The sequence below is a fragment of the Odontesthes bonariensis genome, chromosome 14 (genome assembly GCF_027942865.1).
Source record: "Odontesthes bonariensis isolate fOdoBon6 chromosome 14, fOdoBon6.hap1, whole genome shotgun sequence".
Taxonomy (NCBI): Eukaryota; Metazoa; Chordata; class Actinopteri; order Atheriniformes; family Atherinopsidae; genus Odontesthes; species Odontesthes bonariensis.
The window spans coordinates 16700368-16712265 of NC_134519.1; the positions used below are offsets into that span (position 1 = coordinate 16700368).

Genomic DNA, 11898 nt, shown 5'->3' on the forward strand with positions numbered 1-11898 from the left:
CAATCAAAATGCAAGATTCCTTAATGTCAGCATTAAGTAAAAGAAAAACATTTATTGGATTTTCTACAGTGAAAAATCGAACCTACACTACATACAAAAATGTTGACGGCTTTTTTTTTTCTGTATGAAAAAGCTTGCTGCGACAGTGTAATGAAAGTACAGATTAAACTACAAATTGTCTGTTTTAAGCCTCACTGAGGCAGTCCGCAATCTGGGAGAACCCTGCAGTGTTAAGAGCTGCAACCAGGCTCTCCACATTAGCTTGTGTTCCCTCTCTGTCCTGCCAGGCCACCAGCAGCAGTTTTGCCTGCATGTCGGCATCTTCACTGTCAGTCTCGATTTCCCGCAGCTCTGCCGCCTTCATCTCCAAATGAGAAGCCAGCGTCTTCCACTGAGCGCCCAGTTTAGCTGCAACGTCATCCATCTGCTGGTTTGTCACGAGTTTGCTCTGAATGCTCGGACCTTGAAGAAAACACACAGGAGCTTCATGAGAACACTTACTCTGAAGATGGAAATGAGCAAACCAACATAAGAACAAAGTATAAAAGATGGAATGAAAAACAACATACAGCTTGGCATTGACTTTTTTGAAGATGACAAGTGGTCAGCTTGTCACCAAAGATTGTCATCTGTGCAGAATCTGTTTGGCTACAGGAGACACCAGCAAGACATTGCTGATGCTAACCTTGTAGTCGGCAGTTTTTGTGTTTTATGTTTGCACATACATATACAGTTACTCTTTGACTATAATGAAGGGTGGAGGTGTCAGCCTAATTACGCTGCTGCATAAAACAACGCACGACCAGCTGCAAACATCCCCGGTTTTGGACGCGATTTGATCTGAGCTCTAATTGGTGGAACGACTGAAAGAAAAGGCTGCTAGACCTTGTTGAGGGGAAGATGAATATGATGAGATTACCTGACGGGTACAAAAAAAAAAATAAACCTTTTTAAAATAAATTAATTAAAAACGTTTACTTTGCGTTAGACACGAGGAAGACGGCATTATTGGTAACAGCTGCACTTCCTACAATATGAAGTGCAAAGGTTACAACTGAAACTCACTGTCATTGCTATCTTTGAGAAGATTGTCTCCATTATCGTCGTCATCCTCTTCTCCCGTCTTGATTTCTTCGGAGGGAATATCCTTCTACATTTTCAGAGCAAAGCTTGGCATTAAACAATAGTTCACTCCCTGTAAAATGAGGAAAACTGGTAACTTTAAGATTTGAACAAATCCCTCACCGGCAGTTCTTTGGCCAGTTTGCTAACCATACTGTCCAAGTAGTCGGCCAGGCTCTTGAACTTCTGGTTAGTTGGCTGAAAGAAGTGTGGACTTCTCCGGGACAGTAGCCTCAAAGCCCGCCAGCCATAGTTTGGGTTACGCACAACTCTACAAGGATTTAGATAACGGCAGGTGAAGAAATTGGAAGATTCGGGAAGAGCATTAAAACAGAGCTGGAATTAACCAACTTTCAGACGTTCTGACAGGAGACTTGACGGTGTCTACTTACTTGTACTCCTCCTCCACCATGTTGGCTGGGTCGGCCTGTTCAATAGCTTCCGCAAAGAACTCATCCAGTGACGGCATAAACTCTCTGGAAATAAAAATAAAACTCAACAAAGCTATCAAACAAAGCTCATTTCCTATACACAAGCACACACACCAGTGAATGTTGTAATCTGCTACATTGTTTTGTGAACCACTGACCTGCTGTCTGATTTGCAGGCGTCCATGTTGTCCTGGTTCAGGTTCCACAATCGAGTCAACTCATCGCTAACACAACACAAATGGGTTTGAATTATGATTAACCTCCATTGTTTCTTTGGTCATAGACCACAGCTGGTTATCATAGACCGATCTATTTTATCTACACAAATATAGAACACGATCGGTACAAAGCAATGAGCTTAGATATAAAGCTTTCCTACAATGCCCGATGTTACCTTAATGCAGGATGGACACTTGCCAACAAAATATCAAACTTAAAACATTCACATTACTCAATAAGCCCACTCTGCCTCCGGTCAGATAACATACTTTCCCATGAAAATCTTGCGGTCTGGCCCTTTTCCAAGGAAGTCCTCTGGAGCTTGTCTTTTCCTGGTGGGTCTTTTAGGTTTGTCATCTACTGTTCTGTTGCAGAGAAAAACAAGTGGGACCACTCGTCATTTTGTCATGCTAGTTTAAGCTGACACACACCCACCACTCTTTTGTTGTAACCAACCAATCAGTGCATACAAATCACGGTTACTTTCCACGGCTACGTTTCACTCTGTACCTTTCTTTCACAAAGCTCGGACAGCCCTCATTTTTCCAGCCATTCCAGTTCTCCTCTGTGTTGAGGATATGCTGTCAAAAACAGACAAACATTTCTCGTGTGACAGAGAACTCGAGGGTGAATGTGTACAGGCAGGCTTCTTTTAATGATTTCATTGTTTCTAAGGCATGGCTTACCTCAACCATGGTGGCAAATTTGTCTCCATCAGGAGGGATTTCTCGCAGGAGCTAAATGAACAGAGCACACGTCAACAGGGTTTATAACACATTTCACAAAAACCTTGGCAGAAATACCTTCATCTGCTTTCCACAGATGGAAGGTCAATTAGTTCAATCTTAACTGCATCAGATTGGACGCCATTCAGATGCTTTTTGGCAAAACTCCCAGCAGCTTGTCTGTTGCCTTTTAGAGAGGAATGTTCTAGAACAGCTTTGGTGTTGCCACTCTACTCTAAAGACTTGATTTCTTGAGTGCTCCACAGGTGCTGTCCCTCTCTACTATCTCCATAAAAAACATCTGTAACTCATTTGGGATGATGATTAGTGTGTTGGTTGCATATTTAAGGACTTTCATCCCTGATAACTCCGTTTGGCTATGGAGCCAGATCTGGAATTAATGAAGCTGTGCTTTCGGGCACTTTAAATACTACAGGAATAGTCCTGTTTCAGGGACTCTCAATGCTCTCTAACAAATACAATAGATGACAATATAACGTTCAACTGACCTGATAAACCAGTTTAGTCGTCTCCTCAATCCACGTACCCTGATCATCATTCAGAATGCAGCTGGAGCTGTAGGAGGACATTAAGTATTAAAAAAAAAAAAAAAAAAAAACAGGACTTCGGCATGACTGATGTTTGCTTTGTCACACAACTGAGAGACATGCTTCACCTTTTGAATTTGACCTGACCCTTCAGGTACTGGAAGAGGATGAGGTACTGCAGCAGTATGTGCCGCCTGAAGTTTCCATCGCTGAGCTGCAAGTCCATCAGCTGCAAACAGAGAGAGGAGAAATACGGTCGAGTCCAACCCATCGTTAAAAGGACCAGTGACCAGTCAACAAAGTCATTTAAGATTGCACCATATTGTCACACGGTGTGGTAACACAAACCGAAATGTTCTCACCTTCTCACTTGTGAGAAACTTAGCAAAGTAAACGTGTTCTCCGTCAGATGCTCTCAGCTCTTCCAGCTTCCTTTTAGAGGCCTGCATGTCATCCAGCTTGTAGCTCTTGAATACTGCGAGGGTTTCATCCGAGTACTGAGCAGTATTCCAGAAACACGTACACAGACAGTGAGTTGTTATTTCTTTAGCATCTATTTGTGTAGCCGTAGAGACATGTCACACGTAGAGCCAGGGCATGTGCAAGTGGAAAAGCATTTGTGCTGTGCATTACCTTAAGGAATGTCATCCATGAGAATTTATCATAGCATTGTACTGGGTTTCTGAAGTAGTCCTGCAGTGTCCAGAACTTTCTGTACAAGTTGTAATCAATCGGAATGGAACTGAAAGCAAAGTGTTATTCATTTTTGATATACATGAGATAACTTTGTGGCATACTTTGAAGCGAGGGTTCAACTTACCATGGCGCTGGTGCATCATCCTCTCCCATTTCCCCTTCCTCCACCTCCATACCATCCTCCTTTTCATCTGTGCTCTATAAACACGGAAGCAGAAAATCAAAATGAAAAGTTCTGGCTTAAAGGGATAGTTCGCCTCTTTTGACATGAAGCTGTATGACATCCCATATTAGCAATAATATTTATGAACATTGACTTACCCCCTGCTGCGTCCTGTGAGCCGAGTCCCAGCTGAGTTTTGGCGCTGACGAAGGTAGTCCGGCTAGTTGGCTGGGGCCACAAAAATAAAGCGTTTTGCTTATCAAAACAATATGCGTTCAAAAGAGTAACACATTTGCATCACAAAATCGTTGTCCAGGAAAAAGTCAGACCTCACATCGCTTGGCGCTATTTTTGCCTCCCTTCATATCAATGTGTTCAGCCACCTAGCGATAGCCGCACCTATTACGGTGTTTGCTGCTCGGAAGCAGGGGAGTGCTCAGTCTGCTCTTCAGTCTGCACAGTTTACATTGGATGCATTGATATCAAGGGAGGCAAAAATAGCGCCAAGCGATTGTGAGGTCTGACTTTTTCCTGGACAACAATTTTGTGATGCAAATGTATTACTCTTTTGAACGCATATTGTTTTGAGAAGCTAAACGCTTTATTTTTTAAGCCCCAGCCAACTAGCCGGACTACCTTCGTCAACTCCAAAACTCGGCTGGGACTCGTCTCACAGGACGCAGCAGGGGTAAGTCAATGTTCATAAATGATATTGCTAATATGAGATGTCATACAGCTTCATGTCAAAAGAGGCGAACTATCCCTTTAATACACAGAGTTCACAAGCAAAAAAATAAATAAATCAGGTGTCGACACTTCACCTTCTGGCCGAGGTTGCTTTCTTGTTCATTTTTGTTGAACACGGTTAAATTGTCCAGATTAAACTGGCTTTGCAGATTCAGCCCTGAAAGAAAAAACAAAAATATATATATATATATATATATATGAATATAATCTGACAAATTTAGAACATGTTCGTGACGCAATATTGGAATTTTGATGTTGATGTCAGGGGTTGATGTTGTCTCCTTCTAAAAAGGTGAACAATTTTTGTTCTTACCCGATTTTTCAGACAAAGGGAAGAGACGTGCCAGGAAAAGCTGGATTCGCCCACAGAATACTGTATTCTGAGATTTGGACAGCCGTCTTAGAAGATCTACACAAAAAACAAAAGAGTGTCTGTAACAACATTGCCTTATAAAATGACAAAGTCTTATGAGTGGACAAAAAAAAAAAGAATTTGAATAGAACAAAAACTGGAAGAAGAAAAAACACACTGTACCATTACACATCCGCAACAGATAGTTCTTCCCTGCCGTGTAAAAGGAGCTCTGGAAGAAGGTGACAGACAGACAAACAACTAAAGAATATAGATTACACTTGAACAATGTATGCTACCTCTACTGAACAGCCACGTTTATTTACCGATTTCCAGGTGGAGACATTCTCTTCAACAAAAGAGAATATTTTGTCACACAGGTCGAGGGGAAGGCAATCCAGTACGTCTCCCAGCAGGACAAACGGGGTTGTGGCAGAGCAGATACCTGAATGGAAACATGGCCGAAGAAGAGCAAAAAGTCTTCAGCTGCTCGAAAGAGACTTTGCTCAGAAGACTTTCGATACTTCTACAATCAAAATCTGCTAAAACCAAATAAAGAAATAAGACAGTCTTTCTGAAACTGGGAAGAATGAAAACAAGGTGGTGCTATACTGGTCTGCGATGACCATCCAACTGATCTAAGATGTGGTTTGTTTGAGACATAATTAAAAAGGTATGCTTTTATATGTTCCTTTATTAAGGAATATTCTCTTTAAGATTTCATAGGAGTTTAAGGAATAATAAAAGAAATCCCAAAGATTTAGCAACTTTGATAAATGCCAGATTCAGTTCCAGAGCAAAGCAATACAAATGAAGACTAATAGTTATAACGTACCCTCTGTAACAGCGTCGATGCTCAGGTAGATGAGAGACAGGTAGTCGTCACAACTCGCCGTCTGTTCATCCTACAGAGATAAAGTATTATTTCAAATTTTCTAAGAACTGTTAGGTTACCCAAAAATAAAAAAAAACTTACAATCTGTTCACCAAGAACACCCCTTAAAGCCTGGTCAAGTGTGGTCTTCTTCTCCGTCTCACTGTGCCATGAAAAGAGAGATACAAGTTATATGTGTGCCCGCTTTAAAACTGCAACCCAAGCCGCGACATGAGAACAACTTACTTGCCAGGGATTTGATTAAATACACCAATTATCTGTTTGCAGCATTTACTAGGAAGACTTTCTCTGGCAGCAACCTGCAGATGTTTGAGAGGGAAGGGAGAGATTCACGTTAGCTTAGCTTAATTCACTACATCTGTGATAATAGCACGAGAACAGGCTGTTAGCTTTGCCAACATCACTGAAATTATGATTTCAGTTACAGCATATAGAGAAAATGCACACTTGTTTTCACATATAAAAAATCAAAATAAACTTCGCAGTTTCTCACCGTAAATTTGTCTTTGGCGTCGATAAAATTAAATAGGGACGGCGACATCTTTACACTTTGGCAACCGGAATGGCCGCTGAAGCACTTCCGGTATCTTGGAACGCGTATTAAATTCTTCCCCTTTCCAATCAATAGATAATACTGTAGTAATTTTCTATATTTCTTTCTTAATATCTTTATTTAAATAACTGCACACAAATAATCAGACATAAGTCAATCATGAATATAATTTGAATAAAAAAAAATAAAACATTTTATTCTATATTTTGTCATATGATATAAATGCTGAAAGAGCTCTGCACAGTTGATCAGTTTATGCTCTATTTGCAGTTTTGAAAACCCACATAAACTCATTTAAAAAAAACCTGTGAAATTTGGCTCTGGCATTTATGACAAATATAGCCACTGTTATATTTGCAGCCAGCTTTGTAGCCAGCTTTGTATCCATCGTGCTCGGCATGTTTCGTGACATTTTTTTAATTGAATACAAAAATGTTAGTTTTAACCCTGCCAATAAAAGTATTACAATTTTAGTTAAGGCCTGAAAACATTACATTTTTAGCAGGGTCTGACATTTGAAGAGACAGATTTGTTGCATTTATTTTGTGTTAAATGTTGATGCAGACCTTTTTAAGCTGATTGGTAACGCTACATTCAAATTAATTCAATTATAGATTAGATTTAAACTGATCATATATCTAACTTTTTTGTAATATCTTACTTATATCATGTGTGTTTAACTGCTACTGCTATTATGATTAGTGTCATAACTAGACTATAAATTTCTCAACCGAGTCAGTGTTTTCCTTTGTCTGAAAGGCCAGACACGTAAGAAAACATATATTTTGACTAATTTAACCAATTTAAGGTGTTATCAGGCCCTGGTGATGCTACAGCTGAACTTTTTCAGGTTGTGTTATGAGCTTCAAGGTGAGACCAGCATGCACAATTCCAATTTCTACCATATGGCGGCAGTGTTGCACACTATTTCTTCCAGTAGTGGTCAAAGATGATACACTGCTGTGCTCAGGTAGATGAGAGACAGGTAGTCATCACAACTCGCTGTCTGTTCATCCTACAGAGATAAAGTATTATTTAAAATGTTCGAAGAACTGTTAGGTTACCCAAAAAAAAAAAAAAAAAAAAAAACTTACAATCTGTTCACGAAGAACACCTCTTAAAGCCTGGTCAAGTGTGGTCTTCTTCTCCGTCTCACTAAAACATGAAAAGAGAGATACAAGTTATCTGTGTGCCCGCTTTAAAACTGCAACCCAAGCCGCGACACGAGGACAACTTACTTGCCAGGGATTTGATTAAATACACCAATTATCTGTTTGCAGCATTTACTAGGAAGACTTTCTCTGGCAGCAACCTGCAGTTGTTTGAGAGGGAAGGGAGAGAGCAGTTATGAACGAATCGTTGGGAGAGATTCACGTTAGCTCAGCTTAATTCACTATATCTGTGATAACAGCACGAGAGCAGGCTGTTAGCTTTGCCAACTGCTACTGCTATTATGATTAGTGTCATAACTAGACTATACATTTCTCAACTTTTTGCATTACCTACTATACAAAACCAGTGTTTTCCTTTGTCTGAAAGGCCAGACACGTAAGAAAACATATATTTTGACTGAATTATGTTTTGCCCATAAAATAAAGGCATTTTAACTACTAAGACGACGAGTGCCTTGGTATTCTACAACTTTTGGAATCAACAAAGCCTATCACCAAAGAGCACCATCTCTACAAAGTACTAGTTCCAGGTAGCACTCCAATTGGACTTGATTCTTTCATATATTTTGGCTCATTTAACTAATTTAAGGTGTTATCAGGCCCTGGTGATGCTTCGGCTGAACTTTTTCAGGTTGTGTTATGAGCTTCAAGGTGAGACCAGGACATGCAGGCACAATTCCAATTTCTACCATATGGCGGCAGTGTTGCACACTATTTCTTCCAGTAGTGGTCAAAGATGATACACTGCTGTGCTTTAACACATGAAAATCTAATTGGCTGTGTATAAGTGTTGTGTGAATGTTCTCTAAAGATTGCAGGTAAACATGAAATTCCCCATTTCCTGCTATTCACACATCACATGCATTTTTTTCACTTTGGATATCTATTTCTAAACTTTCACTTATCAAAAATGCTTGTGTATGATGTAATAATATTGTATAAATGTATACTTCTACGTTTTTATGCTCCTAAAATCTGGAACAGTCTTCCAGAAGATGTGAGACAGGCCTCAACTCTGACAATGTTTAAATCCAGGCTGAAAACAGTTCTATTTAGCTGTGCATATGACACCTGAAAGTATTTTATCTGCACTCTTTGCTTTTTAATTAATTACTGATTGTTTTAATGGGTTTTTATTTTATTTTATTTTTTATTTCTTTTTAATGATTTTATTGCCTTCTTGTGATTTTATGTAGCTGTGAAGCACTTTGAATTGCCCTGTGTATGAATTGTGCTCTATAAATAAAATTGCCTTGCCTGCCTACGTCTATACTCAGAGCGCGATGTTGTATGTGTCTTAAAGCTAGGGTAGGAGATCCTGGATTTTGAGTCCAGCGAAGCTGCATTTTGAAAATACACAGGTAAAAAGTCCCAACCCTTTTCTTCACTTTCCCCCCGAAGGCACGCCTCTAGAGTACATGAACGCGCACGAGCACGAAGGTGCACGAGCGCTGTTCTGACAGCAAGCATCGATCGTTGCCGTATTTAGTATTTAGTTTATGCTAACTATACGTTTAATAATGCTAGGTGCTAGCCAAGCTGGCTCTAGTTTAGCTTCCTGCCAAGCTTCGTTCACGGAGCAGGGTACGCGCACAGGGGGAAGGAGGGGGAAGGAGGGGGAGGGGGAGGGAGGAGCAGATTGCAGTTTGATAGACGGCATCAGTATCCAATCATTGTGAACGGTGCGTTCACAATGATTGGATACTGTTTTTCCTAGATTGTACGTTCTAGAGGCCACAAACTTTTCATATTTGTGTCAAAACTTTTAATTAATTGGTTGCAATGGGGGTGTGAAGAGTATTTCAAGCAATATGTAAAAAAATGTTCCAGAAAAAGATCCCCTACCCTGCCTTTAAGTTAGAATTCTGGATAGAAACAAAGACAAGGCCATTTTTGGTATTTAATGTTGGCTTCGCAAAGGTAACTGCTGTTATTTGAGTGTTTTCTATATGTCTCAGTTGGTGCATATTATGGGTGTAAACTTGAAACTGTACCTTTAGTGCTGTGCTGAAGGAATTGAAGTCTTTGATAGGATCTCCTGTTCAACAAAGTCACACTGGACATTAGGAACTAACGAACCCTAACACTGAGATGGGAATCATAAGCTTTATGCAATCAATGGCAAACACTGAGGCCTGTTTTGACTTTTGTTTCACAGGTCAGGATTTGTGACGCAATCTGCAGTTGTGGGAACATTCGCTCTCTGCTATTTTTGTGTTTGAAACCTGGCCGTTACAAAGTCTGTTGGGTGTTGTGCTGATGTTTGGAGAAAAGCACTGGAGCTGTGAAATGTATTTGTAAAGTGTCAATTAGAAAGAGCTGAGGGATCATTTTCAACACATCTCTGTGGTCCATGCGGTTGTAAAAAAAAAAAAAAGGGAAGTGAAGAGTGTTTTACTTTGCAGTTTTTTTTGGAACCTAATTTTTTGCTCAGTTCACCCTCTTCTGACTCTTTGCCAGAACTGATAAAATGCACAAAGGGAGTGAGCTTGTGTTGTAGATAAGAGCCCAGAAGTTAGTTTGAGCTTAATGCCGATCAGTCGTTAGATTGCGAGATGTTACCTTACATATTCTGCTGAGCATACAAAAGATGATCTTTATTACATTATTCGCCCTTTGACTTCAAAACGAATACTCAGGCCAATTTGTAACAAATCAGTCTAACGGTAATCTAATTATTTGCGAAGGGCACCCAAAACACTAATATTTCAGTGCAGGTCACAAATGGCACAAGATAGAAATAGAATAGAACAACATTTTCTATTTTCAGTTTCATAATGTTATGTTCCAATATGCAGCAGGTAAATACACAAATATTATCAGACCAGATATCTGCGTATCAGATTGAGTCAGATCCTAAAGAGGTGCCGTATGATTATTCGTGTGAATGAGAAACACACTGTAAAAGCTCTTTGGAGAACCCAGAAAAGGTTAAAAGGAGCTTCATAAGCGTGGACCATTTACAGTTAACATAGTTTGATTCTGTTTTTGCAAATACTTTTTTATGCAAAGTGAAAATGTTCAATAGATGTCAATAAATATCACAATAAAATGTGATTCCTGCATTGGAATATCAAGAGGACCCTTTTTGTATTTAAAGTTTTCAGAAATGTTGTGTTCATTTATCCACACCTGGCATTATTTCGGTGAACATCACAAAATGACAAATGTAGTAATATAACCACCTCAGTGTATATTTGGATGTTTTCTTTTGACTTTTTTGAAAAAAAGACATGATATGGTATTAAAAAACAACAACTTATAATTTACCAGAGAGTTTAATATAATATGTACATATATTTGTATATATTTATTCATATACTGTCTATATGTTTTTTGCCTCTGTGGTTACACTTTAAAATAATTGAATTTCGAATAACATCCAGGCACTGCAGTCTTTCAAGATGCGTCCGTCAAATTGGATATATTTGCTTGAGGCTATTTCTGGTCATGAATTAATGCATGACAAACCATGCAGTACAATGGTTTTACTGACTCAAAATGAACTACAGTAATTAAGTTCATTGTAATAAAGGAGCTTGTCACTATGACAGTGCAACAGAGTGGCTTAGTGATGCGTTTGTGGTCGAGCTCTCAAAGAAATTAGGTTTATCAGGCTTTGGAAACACAAGCAATTGGTTTTGAACCAGCATTTATTGATCAGAAGAGTTCTTCCAGTTGTTTCCTTCAGTGTATTATTCTTGATTTTCAAAGATAGAAATAAAGGAAATATTTTCTCGCTGTGTAATCAGCCTAAACCAGGTCAGATCTTCATTCTCAATTGTTTTATTTGTTTTGGGAAATATAATGAGAGGACCACTGAACACTCTCCAGCGCCAAGTTACGGACCAATCAAGTTCAACATGAGAGCCAAATGATTTGATGAATGCTCTCAGACAAAATTAGTGAGGAGCAACAGAAAGAGCTTTGTCCATGTTGTTGGAGACAAACTTCAAAACAAGAGCCAAAACACAATGCTCTGACCCCCGAGGTTAAGCACACAAAGGAGATTTTTTGGGCTGCCCGCGGTCACATGACTGGTCCTAAGATTCCACCATAAAAAGAAAAGTTAAATAAATAAACATGTGAAGAAGCATCGCCATGTCGTAAAAGTGAGTCAAACCCAGAAATGGAACCGAAAGAAAAGTTTATTTTAGTTGTGGAAACATACACTGAGCCTGAGCTACATGATGCATGGAAAGAGTGATTTGAGAGGTATTTCTAATTGGACTGACGCAGCTGTTTGACGCAGTTCAATTGAAAGAAACTAACTGT

At 39.4% G+C, this 11898-nt stretch overlaps 1 protein-coding gene across 1 annotated transcript; it reads right to left on the bottom strand.

Moving 5' to 3' along the window:
* Positions 1 to 32: 32 nt before the first annotated feature.
* Positions 33 to 6474, bottom strand: thoc1 (THO complex 1). Its single transcript, XM_075483174.1, has 21 exons — positions 6392 to 6474; positions 6124 to 6197; positions 5980 to 6040; positions 5839 to 5908; positions 5330 to 5448; positions 5187 to 5235; positions 4965 to 5060; positions 4726 to 4808; positions 3866 to 3939; positions 3679 to 3787; positions 3408 to 3542; positions 3174 to 3274; positions 3007 to 3073; positions 2459 to 2509; positions 2283 to 2353; positions 2042 to 2137; positions 1712 to 1777; positions 1515 to 1598; positions 1246 to 1393; positions 1066 to 1150; positions 33 to 462 (listed from the first exon to the last, which is right to left on the bottom strand). Exons 1-21 carry the CDS (start codon positions 6437 to 6439, stop codon positions 185 to 187), a joined length of 1965 nt encoding a protein of 654 aa, XP_075339289.1. The 5' UTR covers positions 6440 to 6474; the 3' UTR covers positions 33 to 184.
* Positions 6475 to 11898: the final 5424 nt, after the last annotated feature.